Source organism: Cornus florida, unplaced genomic scaffold (assembly GCF_030987335.1).
Source record: "Cornus florida cultivar Cherokee Brave unplaced genomic scaffold, ASM3098733v1 CherokeeBrave_3.0.0_Hap2_Chr02, whole genome shotgun sequence".
Taxonomy (NCBI): Eukaryota; Viridiplantae; Streptophyta; class Magnoliopsida; order Cornales; family Cornaceae; genus Cornus; species Cornus florida.
The window spans coordinates 37,231,519-37,253,950 of NW_026775572.1; the positions used below are offsets into that span (position 1 = coordinate 37,231,519).

The following is a 22,432-nucleotide window of genomic DNA, read 5'->3' on the forward strand; positions in this document are numbered from 1 at the left end:
TTTAAAATGAACGAATAAGAAAAAGGGAAAAATTTTGGTATATTTTTTAAATGAACGAATAATGAAAATGGAAAGAATTTAACTTTCCGAAAATATAATAATAATAATATGGAAAGAACAAATGTGTTTTTTTTTTTCTCTTTATTGTTTTTGATTTGCAAAAAAAAAAATTGTCACAAATGTTCAGCACCCAATAAAGGTTGAGTTGTTCAAGGCATATGGTCCATGAAGCTTGAACAACTCAAGGCACATGTTGAAGGCAGTTGTTCAAGTTTCTAGAGGTTGAGTTGTTTTTGTTGAATGAGTCTGATCTTTGTAATCACTAACAAACTATATTGAAAATTTTAATTTTTATTTAAAATGTGCGCTTAAAAAATTATTCACTGCAACCATTATAATAGTAATGTGGTGCAATAAAGGATAATATAATCATTGTAATAATAACGTGGTGCAATAAATGATTACAATAACTTTACCAAAATATAAACGAAATCCATGATGTTCCAAAGTTGGAATCTTTTCCTGTGGGGCTTCAACATGTTACCACTCTGCAACAACTATATATTACATTTTGTGACAATTTGATGGCTTTGCCCGAGTGGGATAGGCAACCTCTAGAAATATAGGTCTACCTTAATTTCTTCCTTTATGATTTGATCCTTTCTTTAGTACAATTGTCTAATATCTTCATACTATATGTTTGGATAGTTGACTGATCATACTGTATTTGATAATCGTATTTCTTTATATAATGTTGGTTGTTTAGTATTTTAAATTTTTGTATATCTTAGATGTAGTTATGAAGTATGGTTAATATTTCAAGTGCTTTTCATATCTCAGATATAATTATTAAGTGTTTTAAATTTTAATATAGATCTTAAGATTTGGTTGTACATGTTTATATTAATTAATTAATTGACCCCTTCATGGTTTTGACCCTGACCTTGAATTGGTAGAACCCTATTCAAGCTGGTTCAATTCATGGTCAAACCATTAAATTAAGAGAATATTCCAGACAATTAAATAAACACATGGTGGTTCAGCTTTATACTATGTTTGGCAGAGTGAAAATGAAAAAAAAAATATAACATTAATTGTAAAAAGAAATAAAATGAGAGAATAGTATTAATCATTTAGTCTGTTTGGTTGATTAATAAAGAAAATAATTGTAATCATATTTTGAAAAGAACAAAAAATAATAATATTTTAATAAATTTACAATCATACTCTTTTTCATAAATTTTGTCTTTTATAAATATAAGGGTAAATTTAGTATAAAAAAGTTTTATCAAAAATGCTAATATTTTTTTCTATTTCCTCCCATTTTTAGGAAGATAAGAAAAACCAACTTATCAAGCTTTCATTACTTCCTCCAAATCATTCCGTCTCCTTTCTGTTCTTGTCAAAATTTTATACCAAAAAAATAATAATAATAAAAAACCTCCACTTCCTTTGTTTCTTTTCCTTCCATTTTTTTTCCAACCAAACTGGGCCTTAAAGGCTGGTTTGGTTTCCATAACCACTAAAGAGACAATTTTGATTAGTTCACCTAAAATTACTACCAAAATCTACCCGTTTTTGCTTAGAAAAGGCTGCATTTGACTGTATGAAATGTATATTTTGTAATTAAAATTACTAATCCCTTTGAAGTTAACTTTCCAAAAATTCCCCTGTTAATTGTTCAAGACATATGGTTTATGAAGCACGGACACTCCTGAAAGGGGTCTCAAACTAGTGTCGAACACGTGTCCGACACTTTTGTGAAATGTCCAAAATTATTTTTTATTGAACACGAATGGGACATGCAAAAGACACGTACTAAACAGGGCGGGGTATATTTTGTAATTTCTTTAAAAAAAATAAGATACCTAATGTAATTTTAAATATTTAAAAGTAAAATTTTTAAATTTTTAAAAAACAACTGCACATTGTTGGAAATATACTTGATCTTGTTTGTCTAATTTTGTTGGTAATTTTGCTTGGTTCTTAATTGCTTAGACAGTGAATTAAAGTATTTCTTTTATTGCTGTATTTTTTTGGAGAGGTTAGATTTACGGTATTGTAGATTTTGAATATATAATTATATATATTATTTCGTTGGTGTATTACTGTCGTGTTCGTGTCCGATTTTGTTTTTAAAAATTTGCAATGTCATTGTGTCGTGTTGTACCTGTGCTTTATAACATATGATAAATCGTAAAATATTTTAAGAGGTCCGACACTATCATTGATAAAAAAATAATAATAATAATAAATTTATGAATCATATTAGTTCAAATTTTATTATATCATGTGGAACATGGTATACATTTTTTTTAACATGTAAAGATTTTTTTTTTTTTGGGAAGGTTTTAACATGTAAAGATGTGTTCAACTAGAGCGAGAGTTATCCAAGAACACCCTTTTCAAAAGTTCTTCCAGAACATTTTCAGATTTATGCAAAAGTCTGCAACTTCCGGATTCCGGTGGTGGAGCTACAGTACCCCATTCTTTAAAAATAATAATAATAATTATTATTATTATGATATGACTATGAGTGGCAATTCGTGTTCCTGGATTGTATTCGTATCGATGTAAGGGTATTATATTGAATAGGTAAATTCAAACCCAATTTATTTAATAATCGTGTCAAGAATTTTCAACACTAACACAACCCGTTTATTAAACAGGCAACGTGTTAACCTATTTAGTGACCTGTTTATTAATCAAATACTAAATAATAGAAAGAAAAAAAATTATCATAATTAACCCAAATATTCAAAATAAAAAGAAAAATAATAAGTTATAGACAAGGTTTATGTTGAAATGACTTAACTATTTATAGTAATTGGGTTTAAACATATAACATATTACATAGGTCATTTTCACGATTATAACATGTTAAATTAAATGGGTCATAAATAGGTTACACGAGTTGAATCCCTCAACCTTAACCCGACATGGTTAAATAAACGAGTTAATCGTGTCGACACTTTTATGATCAAAACTCGTTTATATTAAATTCAAATCATTTTAACTCGTGTCGTGTTTATGTCATATTATCGTGTCGTGTCATAATTTACCCCCTTAGATATGACTCGTTAAAAATAATTATTTTATAAATAAACCTAACTTATGATCCCAAAGTTAATTGAAAATTTCAATTGCCTCCCTCCCAAATAACACCAATTTCTATTAGCTCGAAACTCAGAATATTCCAACCCCATGGGGTAAAATACAAGACAATTTGTATTAGTGTCAAGGTTTTGGTGAGATTTAAATAGTGAATTTAAACAGTGAGGAGATTCGATCCCAACACTCGATACAATATGATTTAACCAAACACCAAAACCCCGTCATACCAAGTATATATGTAATTTAATATACCCACACTCACCATGTGCGATGAATAAAGACTATAAATTATTCTTACTGAAATGGTATTTTTCTAGTAACGAGCATTGTTGTTGGACCATATTTTGACTCTATCATAAGCTTCAGATTTACTTTCATTTTAGTAATTTTTATAGGTTGGATGCATATGTGCTTAACTCGAGAATATGTGTTTATTTTATTTAAATATTTGTTATATTGAGGGAATAATTTAAGCATGCACACACATCAAAGCGACGAATATATCCTGGAATCACGTTTCCTCAACTTGCAATATTAAGTGCCCACTTCAACTTTATTACATTTTGTGGTCACCTTTCTTTTGTATGCAACTTATCACATTCAAACATTTTTTATTTATTTTTATTTTTTTGTCATTGTCAAAAAAAAAAAACTCACACACCCCCACCAATCATGTATCCATTTTACTCTTTTAAAAATTCGAACCTCCATTCACCTTGAGAGAAAATATTAAATGGTCCAGCTTCATAAACACTTGATAGACTAATTCGATTTAAACTCTTTAAGTGAGAAAATGACCATAGAAAAATATATTGATATATTATAAAAAAAACTCGATAACGATCTAGATTTAAATGGTACATTACCAAAGTAGAGGAGATACCACTGGCCACATGGCCCTTGATTTTTTATTCTTTTTTCAATTACTTTTCAACCTTGTATTGCAAAATAGTGCTAGTAATGGTCTTAAACTCTTAATTGATAAAAGAATTGCTTCATACAAGGCAGCTCGATGCAGCAAGTAAAATAGTATACAGAGATGGGTGGGAGTTCTATTTAAGTATTCGCTTCACTGAGCTGTGGCAAATAAAGAGACCCTCGCCGGGGTACAGCAGTATTCATGAAGAAGAAGAAAAATGCTCAGCACCTTTTGATTGATATTTCTTGGCCGAGTTTGGAATCAAAAAGATCGGGCAGCGCGCTCACTGAAAGAAATGACGGGTGTGACTCAAAATAAATATATCCCCAATTGAGTGACAAATTTACAATTTCAAGGACATCCAATTATTTCAACGTAAAATATTTTTCTTGAAAAATATTTTTTTTTCAAGTAAATATATATATATATATATATATATATATTCAATTTTTGAAAAAGATCTAAATTAAATCCATCAGGGGCATGTAAAATAACTTGCTAAAAATTGATAAGTAAGCTATTTTCGACATATTTTATTAATATTTTTTTATTTGTAAACAACCAAACACAAAAAAATGTAAAAAAATAATAATTTTTAAAAATATTTTGCATCCAAACAAATAAGCCCAGACGAAGAATGTGAAACCTAAATATGGAAATGTATAAGAAGAAAATTTTTAAAATGTAGAAGAAAGCACTTAAATACATTTGTATGATTTCTCATGTCATAAGAGGAAACTATGTTAAGGACTGCTATTGCTGGTGATGGGCCGAACTCCATAAAATCCAACTCCAAACTCAAAATTTGACCCAGGCCTGTGATGCCAACCCATTACCTCTGTTGGATCAGTTTATATCTTTATTTGAAAAAGAAGAACTGAATGAATTGTTTTTTATTTTTATTTTTTATTGATAAATGTAAAATTGGAATTCAATTGTTATAAAAATAGGGGCAAATTTTAATAATTAGTAACTCTCCTATCTCTTTTTTTTTTTTTTTTCATTATTTAAAGAATAAGAAAGTGTGCAACGGATTAAAGCCATCTGCACCAGTCTCTCCAAATTTTGGCTCTCTAAAAATAACACTTCAGCTTTTCTAAGAGTCATGTCAGCAATTCCAAGAGTTACGTCAGTAGCTTTCGCCCTCCAGAAACATGCACTCTATCAGACTCTCCGAGTTTTCGCTCTAAAAAAAATAACAATAATAATAATAATAATAATTAAACAGTTATATTTCTAACAGCTATATTTTTCATCTTATATAATGAATACTTATTTACTCATCTGAAAATCATCACTACATTCATCTCTTTTCATTGTAATAAAATATCATTATCCATCTTTTTCAATTTGTAAATTCCAATGGCTTCGTCATCATAAGCTATTCCTTTGGCAGACTCTAATTCTTCATCTTCCTCATCATCCTCTTCGAAAGATGACTCTATTACCGCATTGATTCAACAGAATCAAGACGAATTTCTATGAGATTATGAATACAGTGAGGCCAGAGATAGTTGAGCAAGTATTTCAAGTCCGTAATAAGAAGCGGTACATTAATCGTGACCGAGAGAGAAGCCACCATCAGCTAACGAAAGACTACTTCGACGAGAATTGCACATATACATCAGAGTACTTTCACATGTGATTCAGGATGCGATAATAACTTTTTCTTCGTATCCTTAATGATGTCAAAGCTTATGATGACTACTTTGTCCAAAAAAGGACGCGACTGGTCGTCTGGGGTTGTCTTCTATACAGAATATGACAACTATTGTTCGTATACTCGCATATGGTTGTGCAGCCGATCACTATGATGAGTATATTAAAATCGGCAAGAGCACTGCCATTAAATGCTTGAAGGCATTTTGTGATGCTATTGCTGCTATGTATACAGAGGAGTATATGTGCCCACCCAACGAAGCCGACATAGCACGACTGCTTGAAAAATGGGAGCAGAGAGGATTTCCGGGTATGCTTAGTTTTATCGACTGTATGCACTAGGAGTGGAAGAATTGCCCAGTGGAGTGGCACGGCACACATAGGGGACACTTTGGTAAGAATACTCTCATATTGGAAGCAGTTGCCTTACAAGATTTGTGGATCTGGCATGCATTATTTGGAATGCCGGGTTCCCACAATGATATAAATGTGTTAGATCATTCCCCGGTATTCAATTGTATCGTTAATGACCAATTACTTCCGGTTTATTATGCAGTGAATGGACATCACTATAGAATAGGATATATCCTAAGTGGGCAACTTTGATGCAGACCATCCCGCACCCAACCACTGGAAAAGAAAAATTGTTTGCTCAGCGACAAGAGGCATGCAGGAAAGATGTGGAACGGGCTTTTGGGGGTATTGCAAATCAAGTGGGGAATAACGCAAGGACCAGTACGTTACTAGGAGAAAGATGACTTGCACCTAATAATGAAAGCGTGCATCATCTTTCACAATATGATCATTGAAGATGAGCGTCACGCAAATGTTGGAAGATTGACTCCGCCACTGGAGGATGCAATCCCGATTCTTACTTTAAGTCGATGGCCATCGGTTTTAGTGACACACATATTTTCTCGCCAACTTCAGATTCGTAACAAAGAGACAAATACGCGGTTGAGAAATGATTTGACGAAAAATTTGTGGAACCGTTATGCTGATGAATATGTTTAATTTATGTTGTATTTTGTTTACTTTTAAGATGTTATGACATTTTGTGTATTAGAATTTTTATTATGTAATGGTTTTTTAAGATTAAAAATAATGAATTGGAATAAGAAAATAAGGATTACAAAATCCTATGGGAATAAGTAAATGAATTTGTAATTTTAATTGTTTTTTTTAAAAAAAAAAAATTATAGTCGTTAAGGCACTATTTGTGTCAGCCAAACAGTGCCTTAACGGCCAAATGCATTGTTTGTGATACACATTTAAAATTTAAAGCAAAAAGTAAAAAATAAAAACAAATTTTTAGGGGAAAAAAAAGAAAGGTTTTAAAATTTATTTTTGGCCCAAATAATTTATTTTTGGACAAACAGTGCCTAAACAATATATTTTTTATTTAATGAATTTTATTTATTTATTTATTTTTAAAAGAAGAGCTCAAAATAATCTATTAAGGCACTGTTCAACCACTGTTTAGGACCGTTTGAAAAAAAAACAAAAAAGGCAACCGTAAAACGGCGCCGTTTTGCTAAAGAAAAAAACAAAAAAATATATATAACGTCTCGGGAGTCAGCTTCTTTGCAAGCCAGACCTATACAACCTTTTCTCCGACAAAGAAAGAAAGCATCGCGGGCCGGCTCGCGAAAATAACGAGCCGGCCAGCGAGGCAAAGTGGGCCCCACAAATTTAAGCTAGCCCGCTGCGCGGCCAAAGGGCCAATCTCTCGCGAAAAATGGGCTTTAACTAGCCCGCTGCATTTTTGCCCAAAACTGTTTGGCAAACCTAATAAGAATAATCACCAATGATTACATTGATAGCCAAAATTATGTAGAGTTTAACATTAATTATTCATGCGAATGATATCTCTCGTTTAATAGGTTCCTTGATTTATGGGCTTGGGATTGTCAATTAATTTATAGGTCTGCAATTGTACTTAGATTTCCTTAATTTATGGGTTTGAGATTGTAGCTTTATTGATATAAATCCTATACAAGAAATACAAGTATGTATGGGCAAATCACATTTATTGTGAGTCTTTTCGCAATAAATCGATAGATATTTTTTGAAAAAATAATGTTATACTTAACATAATGTATCCATCATTCTTATCACTCTCCACCCGTTTAAAGTACCCCTGACTTAACGTTTAAGCTCACATTTAAATTATAAAGAGTCATATTGAATAAAATATATTAAATAAATATTAGATTAAGGGTAAAGTATAGAAAATCTTCCTCGACTTGTAATCTTTTCCAATAAATCTCTTATCTATTTTTTTATTTATTAAAGAACCCCTTTCAACCTGTAACATTTTTCCAATAAATTCTCCTTGTCTAATTTCCTCAATTATCTGAAAGGGTAAATGAGTTGATATTTGGACAAAAAATATCATTTTATTTAAATTTTAATTCTCCTAAATTTTAAAAATTTATAGCTCACAAACCGTACATTTAAAAAATTGTAAATAATAAATGCACGGAAAGCTTATGAAATAAGAATTCCAGAAATATAAAATTTATACAACAAACTTTCATAACCAGAGAGAAATAGGCAATCTAAAAATTTACTCCAATAATTTTATTTTATTTTAAAAAAATAAAATACTCAACATATTTGTAAGCAAATTTTCAGAATTATTCATTTACATATAAAGCTGAATATATAAAAAATTTAGCCCCAACAGAATTCAATTCTATGAGATATTATATTTTACGTCAAAGTATTTTCATTCTTTTATAGACTCACCATTTAAAAAATAAAAAAATAATAAATATTCGGTCCCTATTGGGGCTATTTTTTTTTTATATATATGTTATGCTTCATATGAAAATGAATAATTTTGAAAACTTATTTTTTCTTAATTGGTACTCACACACACGTGCCTCCACCAAGGCTCGAACCCCTGACCTACCTTTGGGAAGTAGAAGTTTGGTACTGTTATGCCACTGGCTTGTTGGTAATTTTAAATTTTTTTTTGCAAAAAACCCGAGTATTTTATAAAAAATAAATAAAATAAGATTGTTGCTGTAGATTTTTAAATTGTCTATTTCTTTCTAGTTAAAGTTTTGTTAAACAAATCTTATATTTCTGAAATCCTTGTTTTATAAGCTTTCTGTACATATATTATTTGTAATATTTGGATGTATGGTTTGTGAGATGTGAATTTTTGAAATTCAAAAAAATTAAGATTTAAATAAAAGTGCATTTTGGTCCAAATATCAACTCTTTTACCCCGTTAGATAGGGCTGCAACTCAAGTGGGTCGGGCAGGTTTGAGGTATAACTTGAGCCCAACCCACCATATGAATTGCTAAACCTAAGCCCAACCCTAACTCAATCCTCAATCTTAACTACTCAACCTGAACCTAACTCATCCTTCTACTTTTAAATTAAGGCTTGGAAGTCGAGCTTAGATTCAGAGTAAAATATTTGGGTTAATTATATGACTAATCTTCAAACTGGAAATTTATTGTAATCTTAAATTAGTTTTAGATAAAATTACTCTTAAACAATAAAAAGTTTAAAGATATTTTGAACATTTTTAATAAATTACAAACAGATCCTTAAAAAATTAATTCTCCTAAATTTTAACACACAATAATCTAAGATTTAACCAAGGAAGTTGAAAAGAAAAAAGGTTATCATAGGTTAAATATTATATATAATGTATTTAAAAGTAAAATTATATATGAAAATAATATTAGAATTCAGGTTCGGGTTGGCTCGGATTGTTAGCACTTTAACTCAAATCCAACCCTATTTAAATTCGGGTTGGTATTTTTCAACCCAAGCCCAAACCTAATTATAAAAATAATTGCCCAAGTCTTTGCAAAATTGGACTGGGATCGGGTTAAGTTCGGGTTGCCCAACTCAAGTTGTACCTCTATGTAATGACCCGGATTTTCACGAATATTTTTTTTCCGTTGTCTTTCCTTTCTGAGTTCAGTTCCTCTTCGCTTAGTGTCGTCTCTTGTGCTCTGGAGTGATTTCCGAAACTCTTTTCTGTGGATTGACAACTTCCTTTGAGGACCAAGTCGTTTCCACATTTTTCGTTTTTCGACACTATTCACTTTTCGTCCTTTTCCCTATTTCGTCCTTTTCCCTATTTTGTCTTTTCCCCGTTTGACACTTTGTTGGCATAACCATACTTCTTGTGTTCGAAGTTGGTTTTTGATTTCATGTATCTCTATCTTGAGTGGTTTCCAGGAAATACGTATCTTTATTTTTGCAAGAAAATACTCTGGTTGCTCCCGGTATCCATAGCGGCATGGATGCAAAGTTCTTTGAAATTATTTTCTTTTCTTGGGGTGTTTTTCGTAAATATCTTTTGAAGATATTTTATTTCAGGGGTTTTAAAAAAAATATTTTTGGAAGATATTTTCATTCTGGGCCATTAATGCAGTTTTCACTTTTTAGAGGGGCCATTGTGCAATTAATGAAAGTTATTACTAAATGCCTTGTTTTGAGCCTAGATTCTCGTACGGGATTCATTTTCACTTTTCGTTGAGTCGTGTACTCTTATAAATTATTTCTAGTCATTATTTTCCAGTTTCAGGGTTTTTGGCCCCAGTTAGCGCCAAATTTGTTTGGGGCATAACTTTCTGCTCGGGACTCGGTTTTTGACTCCGTTTCTTCCGTTATTCATATTTTCTCATTTTGAATCTTTTTCGTTCACAGAGTTTTGTCATTTGAGCGCGTCTGTTCAAATTTCACTTTTTCGGACCCGGCGGGGCCCGTTCGGGGCACTTTATGAGATTTCTATAAAAAGGGGGTGAGATATTTTTATTTTTTCATCTTCCCCACTCTCTTGCACGACCTGAAGCTTCCATGGCAGCCCAAGGGAGGCTGCCACCTTCTCTCTCCTCTTTTGAGCTTCATTCCTTCGTCAGAACATAGAAGGGCCTTTGCGTTTAGTGTTCGTGTTGACTACGCGCTTCTTTCACCTTTATTAGAACCTATTTCTGACCATTTTTTGAGTTTGGGTTTAAAGTTAAGTTGTGATTTTGATGGGGCTTCCTTGGGGGTTATGTGCACGGTGTAGTCCCCGACAAAACCAAGAAGTTTCGTCAGATTCGGAGTGGTTTCCATTTGGTGGCTTTTGAGATTTTCATCTCAAATTGAGGTAGGGAATGTTCTAGGCTTTTGTGTGTGTTGTATTGAGTGTTTAGCATGATTATACAACTTAATTGTATGCCTTGTATCAATTCTAAAAAATTAGTATTAATTATTTCTTTGTATGAAATTTAATTCACAAGGATATGTATAACTTAAAATGGAATTGTGGCATGCTAGAAAATCATGTTTTAATAGGTTTGTTAACATATATTAAATTGTGATTAATTGAATAAGAATTGCACTTTTTATTTAATATTTATCTTTGGTGAAAGATTAAATCTCATGGCCATACTTTTAATGAAATGAACTTGTAGTATGCTTTTAAATTAAGTCTTAGCATGTTTGGTAATATAATTTAATTTGAGAGTATTTGGACAAGTATGAAAATCTAGAGATTTTAAATTAAATGATTAATTAAAATCTATTTAATGGTTCCCTTGGCCCAATTAAGTTTTTTATTTGATAATCATGATGACTAGAACTTGTGTACTAGTATATATTAAATTGGGACCATTTGAAGTTGCTTTGAAATTTAGAAGTTTAATTATCATGATATAATTAAATTCTACCTTGTTGTGCCATTGGCCTAATTGAGATTTTAGTGAATGTATGTATATACTATGCTATATTGTATAATATGCATTAATTAGGGGCCATTTGATTGAGATTTGAAAGCTAGGGAATTTAATTAGTTTATTTGATTAAATTCCGTTTCTATTGCTTTAATGATTAAATCCTGAAATTGACATTGATAGTATGTTTGAAGTATGATTTTAAACTTGTAATAGATTTATAAATTATGTTTTCAATATTGGATTATATTGTTATAGCGTATAGCGAATCGCACATTGAAGATTCGACATGTGATGTTATTATAACGCGTAACGAATCGCGCTTTGAAGATTCGACATTGTCATCTTATAGTTGTTGTGGATTTAGAGCATGTGTTGTGTGGTTACAACTTTCTTGTGCATGAAGGTAGTTTCGTGTACTGTTTAATACGTATATAAGTTGTTAACTTATTTATTTTGGAGTTGCTTGGGACATTGTTAAGCTGTGATGGCTAGGGTTTGGCTTTAGTACGGGGACAAGAGTCCTCTAAGTCGAAAGTTCGCGCATTGGGTAGGCTGCCTGGGGTTAGTAGCTCCAAATTAGCCCTATAAAGTTCGCGCGTTGGGTAGGCTACCTGGGGGTTAGTAGCTTCAAATTTGCCTTGTCTCGGCGGAAATCCTAGCTGTGATGTCCAAGTCTTCCACTATTTGATTTCGCATTCAATTCCAAGTTGACAACCAATGTTTAATTGTGACTTGTGGTTTTGGTAATTGGCGATTTGATGTTGTTAAGTATATCCATACTAAATTGATATATTTAGTTGATTTCACACTTTTAGATTGCTAGTTAATAACCTAGAGAATCTATGTCTTAATGTGTGGTATTAGATATTCTAATTATGTTAAATTGTTATATTTAGTTGATGTTGCATTTTAGACTTCAAGTTGATAACCTTGAGAACCACTATGATGTTGCTTTGTGTAAACATGTTCCTATGTTATTGCTTTATGTAAGCATGACCCTGTGTTGTTAAAATTGCATGAATGAGGTGATTGATGCTAGAAATGATCTTAGGTAGCTAGGATACTCCCTGAGTCTCACCTTGACATAGACGTTAGGTGGAATGAACCACAATAATTAAATAATGCAACTTGTAAAACTTTAGGTCGATGCATGCTCATTTCCTACGAGTAACTTTATGTTAGTCACCCCCACAATACTGGGGCATATTTCAGGTACAGGATACAAGATTGGAGATTGCAATTGCTTAGGTGATTTGCTGAGTTGAGCTTCTTTAAAAGCATTCTTGTTCACATGCAAGTGTTAGCATGTTCATAGTTTGTCTATGAAATGTAATTTTTCTAACTTGGAGGTTTGACATGTCAAATGTTGTAAATGTATTGTAATGAGGCCATAGGCCATTGTAGCACATCTATTTTATCATATTACACACACTTGCATGCTCACTTTGGCAAACAATACCTTCCTTGATGAAACAAAAACTCTAAGTAGCATTTTTAGGGAGTTTTACCCTATTCTGTTCCAGGGACATTTCGGGTATTTCACGGTGCGTTTTTTTCATTTTTCATCGTGAGTCACCTAGAAAACTCAATTTTGAGGGGGTTTTATTCTTTGTATTTTTCCAGAAAACATCATCTTGGCCCTCAAAAATCAATATTTTTTCGAAAAATCCTTGCTGCCAGGTTTTGCAAATTTTTAGTATAAATGTAGTTGGTACTATTCATTGACTTTTTTTTGAAAATCGTCACGACCGATCCGAAACTTTCGGAGGTCTTGTGGGTGCATTTTAAGATTCAATTTCAATTTAGGCAATTTAAAAACCTCCCGAAGCCCTATTTCCAAAACTTAGGCAGTAGCTCGGATTAGTTTTTTTCCCACTTGACCTGATTTTCTTGGGGGCATTCTGGGCATTTTACAATACATTTTTTTTGTTTCCGTTTGCGACCGGGGTAAGAAAATTGATTTTAAGGGGGGTTTCTTCTTTGAGTTTTTCCAAAAAAGTCCGTTTAGATGCCCGTTTTTACTCTCAGTTGCAGCAGTGGTGGGTTGTCCTCGTCGGGCCGCCATGACATCATTTTTGTTTTTGACCTTTCTCCCCCGTCTGGACTCCAAATTGAGTAAATTTTTTTTGAACTTGACTAATTTGTCATTGTCTTTCCAGCGGTGTGCGCGATAGCACCTGAATCCACTTTTTGCAAAATGACCATTTTGCCCCTAGGTTCTTTTTGTCCGTTTTTGAAGCGACACTTCTGCATTTGTTTCCTTTGGGTTCTGTGACCTCATTGAGGGTCACATTGGTGTCTTAGAGACGCATTGTATCTCTAGAGACCGTTGTTTCACCTTTCGCTTCCGCATTTCGGATCCATTATCGGGTCATCTTTTGGTCATCATTGAAGCATCAGGTTTACAAAACTTGGGCCTTCACACTCTATCATTAGATAGTTGAGGGGGTTCTTTGGTAAAAAATTAGATAAGGAGAATTTATTAGAAATGACTACAAGTCAAGGGGGTTATTTGATAAAAAATTAGAGGAAATGAGTTATTGAAAAAAAATTAAAGTCAGGAAATTTTTTATACTTTGCCCTTTGATTAACCAAATCACATTAACATTAATAAATTTGAAAGTTTATAAGACACCATACTAATGTAAACTAGTATCTAAATTCCTTTGCAGGAGCGGGAAGAGGAACCTTCCTCGCTCAGCACTTGGGCTCGTTTTCGATTATAAAATTCGTCCCCATCAAAACACTTAAATGACCCTCCAAAATGTTTTAAACCAGATGGTACCAGAGGTTTTGCCATTCCTATTCTAAATCCCTTTATGTTTCTCCATTTTTTCAAAGCAAACAAAAGATATTCCTCCAAATAATTCCTTTCTAATCAGCCAATTTCCATTGAAACTGACAGGCCTTAAACCTGCTAAGATTTATCATTCGAACACTTATGTAAAAATTAGGGCTTTGGTATGGGAATGCTTATGGCTATTTGGTGGCTAGTTAAGGAAACTGTAATATAAAAGAGATAAAACTTGTGATTGTTCAAATAGTGATTTTTAATAGTAACTATTGGGTAGGGGTGACAAAATGATTCACAACCCATCAATTCGCTCACTTTTTAATAATTTTGGGTGTATCATATTTATGATGGGTCAAAAATGAGTTGGTTAATTTTTAACCACTTAATTTGAAAGTCAAGATGGGTTCAATTCATATTTCACTAATCACATAATAGATACACAATACACATCTATTCTATATTACACTCTATTCATTTCTTTATCTAAAATTCTCTTTTTTTAAATTTGTCTCTCATTAATATTTTGGGCGGGTCAGTCGAGTTTCACTGGTTTTTTTATTTTTTATTTTTATTCTTTACAAATATACAAATTGCATTTTCGTTTTCCAAGTTTGTAAATATCAAATTTTTTAAGAAATTTTTTTTTTTAAAACATCAATATTTTGTAATATAAAAATTACATTTTCCTTTTCCATGTTTGTAAACATAAAAATTTTTAAGAAAATTTTATTTTTTAAACATCAATATTTTGGGCGGGTCGGCCAGGTTTTTTTTTTTTTTTTTTTTTTCTTTCAAATATGCAAATTACATTTTAGTTTTCCATGTTTGTAAACATCATTAAAAAAATTTTATTTTTAAAACATCAATATTTCTTTTCTTTCCTTCACTTCCCTCTCTCTCAAACGAATCGATAAATATTGCTGAGTTTGAAATTATTATTTTTATTTGTTATTAAATAAAATTTTAAAACCTTATGGGAAAAAAAATAATTTTTAAAAAAATAATAATAATTAATTGGTTCATGGGTTGACCCTACATATTTTTGACTCGTCTATTTTCAAACTGTTCTGAATGGGTTGAATATGAGTCTTAACTCATATTTGACCCACCCATTTTCAATCCAACCCAACCCAAACCTGCTCATTTGCCACCTTACTATTGAGTAATCATATATATTCAAAAATCTTTTTTGAGACGAGAACTATTTATATATATATATGTGTGTATTTTATAGTTTGGCAATAAATATACTTTCACACTCATTTATTTTTATACTTTGTTAGGTGAAGAAGGGTGAAGGAAAGATAAAAATAATAAAGTAGAGAGGACATAAAAGATAGAAATGATAATGGAATACATGAGTCAATATGGGTGGGACATAAAAGATAAAAATGTTTGTTTGGAGGAAGGGATAAAATAATTCCTCATTTTAGTTAGAAGGAAGGAAAGATAGAGGGGAAAGAAGATAGAGAGGAAAGAAGGAGGGATTCATTTGTATTTTTCTGTCCTTCCAAAATTGGGAGGAAGTGGTGAGATAAACAAATTATTATTTTTTAATTTGTTTATCTTAAACTAATAATTAGATAAAAAAAATTTTAAGGTAGAAAAATAATATGTTTTTTTAATTTGTTTATCTCACCTCTTCCTCCAATTTTGGAAGGACAGAAAAATACAAATGTAGGAGGGATGATTTTCTTGATTTCTCCCTATATTTTCTTCCCCCTAACCTAAATACGAGGAATTATTTTATTCCTTCCTCCAAACAAACACATCATTAAAGAATTTAGTAATTTGTGAATTTATTTTTTATTATTGAACAAACAGAAATGACAAAGAGGAAGCATTATGGTGCTTTGAATCCAACCGCAACCAAGATGTAGTGGTGGGGAGTGGAGTCTATCTAGTCAACAAAAGTAATCCCACCAGTCTAAAGTCACAAATTATTTGATTGGAATGTAAAATTAATTACTAATTATTGATTGACCCCAACGTAGACGTACTTGACTCCTGTTTGGCCCTCCGTCACTTCTAGTACTGGTGTGATCATAATTTGCGGTTTGATTGGTTTCCGAGTTGTCACATGTTACGAACCCCAATGTGAATTGATGACAAAAATAAAGGAGATAACGTGAGTGATGACCTTTCAAAAAAGGGTATAAAAGTAATAAAAAAAGAGACAAGAAAATACAGCTATACAAAGCGAATCAGATTCGAAATGGGCCATTGGTGGCCGCTCAAGTCTGAAAGTTGAAACCAGCCAAGCATGGCCACATCTTTTCGGGCATCCCATGGCCCACACAGATTTTGACAACGGCTTTTTCCCGCGAATCTCCTTTCTGTCTTTTTATCATAGCCATAATAAAACGCTAAGAGCCTTAATACCTAAACTACCCTTCTCTCTCTCCCTCTCTGTCACACAATTGGAATCTTTGATTATCTTAGGATTGAATTGGTGGTCGGCAGGAGTTTATCACTAAATTTAAAAATAGTATTTTTAGAAATTAAATACAATTCTGACCCTTTTAAATTTATCATCATCACGAAGTTATATCCATTTTTTATAAGATCATAAGTCTATATTTGGTTAAATAATTACTACCATATTAGTTTAAAATTATGTAAACATTCAACCTTTTGCTATAATATGATATGTTTTTAGAAAATATAGTAATTATGTACAATTACAATTTATAAATTGAAAAGAATTCAATTGACAAAAAATACTAGACATGTTTGAATAATTATTTTTAAGAACAAATTAAAAATTTAAAAAAAAATGAAAATTAAGAATTGAGAGAACCAAAGAAAAAAGAATGCCAAGAGTTCCATGTCCACATCAGCTAGTGACAAACAAAACCCATAAAAAAAGAAAAAGAAAGACTTACTCACTCATTGGTGACTTTGCTCACCCATATGATTCAATCACAAATACTCTATGATTATAAATAAGGAAGGTAATAAATAATAATAATAATAATAATAATAATAATAATAATTTATTTTATTTTTTTGAATAAATTTTGTCACCCTTTCTGATTTTCCTATTTATCACTTTCTTAATCGTGCATTTATAATTGCTGACTATATAATTAGGCAAGTCTTTTCTAATTTATGATGGTCCCTGTGAGGATTTACAACATATTTACCGCGTGGGCTAATAATAAATTAAATATGGTAGATATTCACCTACCAAATCAGATATTGTGATTTGATTATAATATGGTAATTAAAATAGGATGTATTCATTTGTTAATGAATGGACATGTGAAATTAAATATGTTAGATATTCACCTACCAAATCAGAGATTGTGATTGAATTATAATTTGGTAATTAAAATAGGATGTATCTATTTATTATTGGTCCACATCAATAGTAACTATGTTATAGATTCTCACTAGTGAGACCTAAGTATTGCCCATTTATAATTGTACTATAGAAGTCTGTTTTTTTTATTTATTGTTTTTTTGATTTTGTAATTATAAATGATGTGTGTATTTATGATTGGATCATATCAGCTGTCATTAGAGAATACCTACTACATTTTAAAATACAAGATAATAATATTTTTAACGTAATTTTCTATTGAAGAAAGAAAATCCAGACTTAGGGAGAAAGAAAATCCAGACTTAGGGTGAGAGAATTAAAATTACTGGGTGTCATGCTAGTCACAAATTTCCCAAACATATGGGTATTTATTATTGGACCATGTAATCACTGTAGAACACCTACTCTATTCAACGCTTTTAATGTATTCTATTGAAGAAAGAAAATCCAAACTTAGGGCGAAAGAAAATCCAAACTTGGAATGGGAGAGAGAATCAAAAGTATTCAAAATGTTACTTTATGAAGAAAAACGTGTGATAAGATAACTTTGATTAAGAAATGAATTACGTACCGAACAAACCCACACGTCACACTACACACCTTTCCGACTATCCACACGACATGAGGGTAGTTTAGTCTTTAACTATCGGACGAGAAACTCGTACGAAACTGCAATTGGTTTTGACCGTAATTTTAGTAAAAACTATAGGCAAATCTTCAACAACAACCCTCAAGACGCCTATAAATTATCTCATTCTATCACCAACCGAAAAAAGAAAAAGAAAAAGAAAAAGAATATTATTCTTAAGGCCAGAAAACAACGCCGCCGGAAATTCTCATCTTGTTTCGAATCAAATTTCTAGGGTTTCAATTGTTTTCGCGTAATTACCTCCATAGTTATATCTGTAAGTATGACGTTGAATCTCTGAATCTGTATATACGTATATGTATAGACTTAATTTTGATTGCCTCTAGTGTTTTCTGACCCTTGTTATTTTTGTAATTTATAGGATCTGTTGGTGGTGGATCTTGTTCATATTTGAAGATTGTATCTTAAAACTCGAATTTAATCTTTGTAAGTGTTGTTGATCTATGTTTCTTGTTGAATAAGAATTTCATGTTGGATTTAGATTTTCTTATTGTCGGTTCTCGTTTAATGTTTTCTTACGTTGCTTTTGTATATTTTTTACGTTGTTATAATGAAAATTGAATTAGGTGTTTGTCCATTGTTTGTAGTTTTTGTTTTGACGATCTATGCTGTTAAAGTTAGGTCTTGATTTCTAGGGATACAAGGTCTTGATTTATATTTATTTAATATGTTATATCTGGTTTGTTCTTTTTTTATCAATCAATTATAGTTGTAATTTCCTTAATGCGTAGTGGGCTCGGTACATAAATATAGACTTGATTTATTTTGGTTCTTCTTGGAGATTTGGATTATGTCTTTGAAAGTTTTTTAGGGAAGTTTGGTTTTGAAATTTCCTTTTGTGATCTATGTGAAGTATGAAGATGACTCCATCTGATGTTAAATTATGTTCTCGAAATATAAAATTGAGTGATATCTAGTTTCAAAAAGGAAAGAACGGGATGAGAAGAAAAGATTTAATAGCTTGTATGTATGACCAAGAGGGGGTAGAGGAGGAAAAGAAACTATAGGGTAACTTTAAGTAGAAAGATAAATTGGATTTGAGCCCCTTTTTATTGTGTTTTTGATTTTATTATTTTTATTTCTTGAAGATGAACCAATAAGAATTAAATGTATATGTATAACAAATGTTTCAATCGTCAGATTTGGTTCTAGAAATTTGACTGGGAGGTCCTCTCGTTTTGTGGTGGTTGTGTGTGTGTCATGTTTTTGAAGTATTGAACTCTATGATTCACTTTCAAGCGATCCCCCATCCGTCTTTGAAGAGTAATTATAATCATTTTTGGTAATATTTACTTTTTTTATCTTCTTTGTCTGATTAAAGTACATTTTTTTGGGTGTTTTAAGTGGTATTGTTACAGCATATTAGTTGTTTATAACATCATACTGAAAGGAGTTCACTTATTGTTTCGTGTATCATTTCATTTTGAAACCATTTGTAATGTGTGACCCCTTCTCAGTTTTTGCTTAATATTGCTTTTTACTATTTGTTAGTAATGTCTTGCAAAAATGGCATTGCATGGTTACTATGCTGTTTGGATTACAATAATCTTATCTCAGTTACGTTATTTCATCACAATATTTTGTTATTATCTGAAGGTCGTTCTCATTCAGCAACTTTGTTTGATCTGTTTAGGCAAAACTGAATGTTCTAATGGAGTCAAAAGGAGGAAAGAAGAAGTCTAGTAGTAGTAGTAGTAAATCTATGTTCTACGAAGCTCCCCTCGGATACAGCATTGAAGACATTCGACCCAACGGTGGAATCAAGAAGTTCAGATCTGCTGCTTACTCCAACGTAAGTATCTGCCTGATATTTTACTTATTCCTGTCACTAATTCTTATACTTCTAATTTTTAGTTTCGCTTGAGAATGATTATGTAGGATCTCTGGCAACAACACTAATATTTTTTTCTTTCCATTGTGCAGTGCGCTCGCAAACCATCCTGATATTCCTACGTTGGTTCCCTGACCACGTCGGTTGACGTGGTTAATTTACTGCTTTGTTTTTTTTTTAAAATAGTATTTCACTTTTTTTCTACTCCTTTTCTTCCCCAATCGACCGCACTCTTGCTTCATTTCTCTTGTTTCATTACTTCGTAGTAGTGTTAATTTCTTTTAGTCAATATGGCCCTCTCTGCAATAGGATTTGAGGGTTATGAAAAGAGGCTTGAAATTTCGTTTTTTGAGCCAAGCATCTTTGTTGATCCTGAGGGAAAGGGTCTACGTTCTCTTGCCAAAGCTCAGTTGGATGAGTTTCTTGGACCAGCTGAGTGCACTATAGTTTCTTCACTGTCAAATGAGCATCTTGATTCTTATGTCCTCTCTGAGTCTAGCCTTTTTGTTTTCCCTTACAAGATCATCATCAAAACTTGTGGGACAACAAAGTTGCTCTTATCCATTCCAGCCATTCTGAATCTGGCTGACGGCCTTTCCCTCACAGTACGATGTGTGAGGTACACTCGTGGGAGCTTCATTTTTCCTGGTGCTCAGTCCTATCCTCATCGCAACTTCTCCGAAGAAGTTGCTGTCCTTGATGGTTATTTTGGGAAGCTTGGGTCAAGCAGCAAAGCTTATGTAATGGGGAGCTCTGACAAAACGCAAAAATGGCATGTATACTCTGCTTCAGCTGGATCTCCTTGCTCTCTTGATGATCCCATTTACACAATGGAGATGTGTATGACTGGTTTGGACAGGCAGAAGGCTTCTGTTTTCTACAAAAGCCAATCAGGGTCAGCAGCTGTCATGACCGTCAATTCTGGTATAAGAAAGATTCTGCCAGATTCTGAGATATGTGATTTTGAGTTTGATCCTTGCGGTTATTCCATGAACTCTGTCGAAGGATCCGCCATTTCTACCATTCACGTTACACCGGAGGATGGTTTCAGCTATGCAAGCTTTGAATCGGTTGGATATGATCCGAAAGTCGTTAACCTAGATTATCTGGTTGGGAGGGTGTTGGCATGTTTTCAGCCAAGTGAGTTTTCCCTGTCCTTGCACGCTGATGTTGCTGGTAAGGTGCTTGAACAGATTTGCTACCTGGGTTTAAAGGGTTATTCCCTTGGTGGGAGGAGCAGTGAAGAGCTCGGAATTGGTGGTGCAATTGTTTACCAGAAATTCGTCAAGAGTTCAGAATGTGGATCTCCTAGATCTATTCTGAAAGGTTGCTGGAGAGAGGAAGAGGAGGAAGAAGAAAAGGAGTAGCGTTTATTTTATCTTCTCTGCATTATCTACAATATTGTCTATCTGGTGTCGTCTAGTCTAGTGAGATGATTTGTCTCTTTAGCCGGTGTTGTTTATTCTTAATAAGCTGGGTTCAATACCCATATTGTCAGCTTGGTTTTATATCTGAATTTGTTGTGTCGATTGGTGGATTCCTTTCAGGTGTTTGGTGCATCCGAGTCCTTATGATAAAATATATTTATGTTTGTGCTAAATTTTTGCCCGTTTATGCACTTCGCTTTCTTTAGATTCCTATGTTTTGTTTTAGTTTCTCTGGTTAAATCCAAAATTGGAAGATCATGTTTAGCGGTAAAGGAGTACATTTGTCAAACACCAAAAAAAATAAAAAAAAAATAAAAAAAATATTGTACTTATATTTTTTCGTCAAAACAATGAGCAAAAGAATTGATTATTTGAGTTGAAATGTTTATCTTATTTAACCACTAATTTCTCTTAGTTGTACTTATTTTGAATATCTGACCTCTATTAGTTGGGGTTTACTGTTGATAATATTATCCACTATTTATTTCAGTAAGTTGTCGAAAGTGAAGGTTATTTCTTCACCTTTCAAAATAGAAAGTGAAGGTTGTTTCGTCACCTTTTAAAATAGAAAGTGAAAGAGTTTTAAAAAAATATGAATGAAATTAAAGAATTTGACCTTTTAAAATAGAAAGTGAAAGAGTTTTAAAAAAATATGAATGAAATTAAAGAATTTGAATGAAATTGTCATTTTTTCATGAGACAGTTTGTAAGAAAAAAATTAAAATAAAATAATTTAATGTTTGTTAGTGGTCTGTTCACCGACCTTTTTTCTTTGAAATGACAGCAAGTCTCAGCCAAACACACCTCGCTCACACCAAATCTCAGCCAAACACACCGCACAACCTATATTACTAAGATCTACACAAAGTAATCTGGCACTTGGGCAAACTCACCATCCAATGTCTGCCCAAACATCCCAGCGTAGCAGTATATAAAGCAAACAGACCAAAACCAACTCACAACACTATTTAATTTGAGGGTCAAAGATGGGTTGAATCATATTCAACCTATATTTTACC

The 22,432-nt window shown here is 32.2% G+C and overlaps 2 protein-coding genes and 1 long non-coding RNA gene across 3 annotated transcripts; all 3 read left to right on the forward strand.

Annotated features, from left to right (window-relative positions):
• Window positions 1-5,794: 5,794 nt before the first annotated feature.
• Window positions 5,795-6,706, forward strand: LOC132296055 (uncharacterized). Its single transcript, XM_059794302.1, has 4 exons — window positions 5,795-6,002; window positions 6,114-6,199; window positions 6,304-6,427; window positions 6,504-6,706. The coding sequence occupies exons 1-4, from the start codon at window positions 5,795-5,797 to the stop codon at window positions 6,704-6,706; spliced, it is 621 nt and encodes a 206-aa protein (XP_059650285.1).
• An 11,266-nt stretch (window positions 6,707-17,972) lies between these two features.
• Window positions 17,973-18,581, forward strand: LOC132294713 (uncharacterized). Its single transcript, XR_009478172.1, has 2 exons — window positions 17,973-18,411; window positions 18,517-18,581. It is a non-coding gene; the product is annotated as an uncharacterized LOC132294713 (long non-coding RNA).
• Window positions 18,582-20,094: 1,513 nt separating this feature from the next.
• LOC132294712 (S-adenosylmethionine decarboxylase proenzyme-like) lies at window positions 20,095-21,586 on the forward strand. The gene has a single exon (XM_059792670.1). It carries the CDS (start codon window positions 20,277-20,279, stop codon window positions 21,351-21,353), a length of 1,077 nt encoding a protein of 358 aa, XP_059648653.1. The 5' UTR covers window positions 20,095-20,276; the 3' UTR covers window positions 21,354-21,586.
• The last annotated feature ends 846 nt before the right edge of the window (window positions 21,587-22,432 follow it).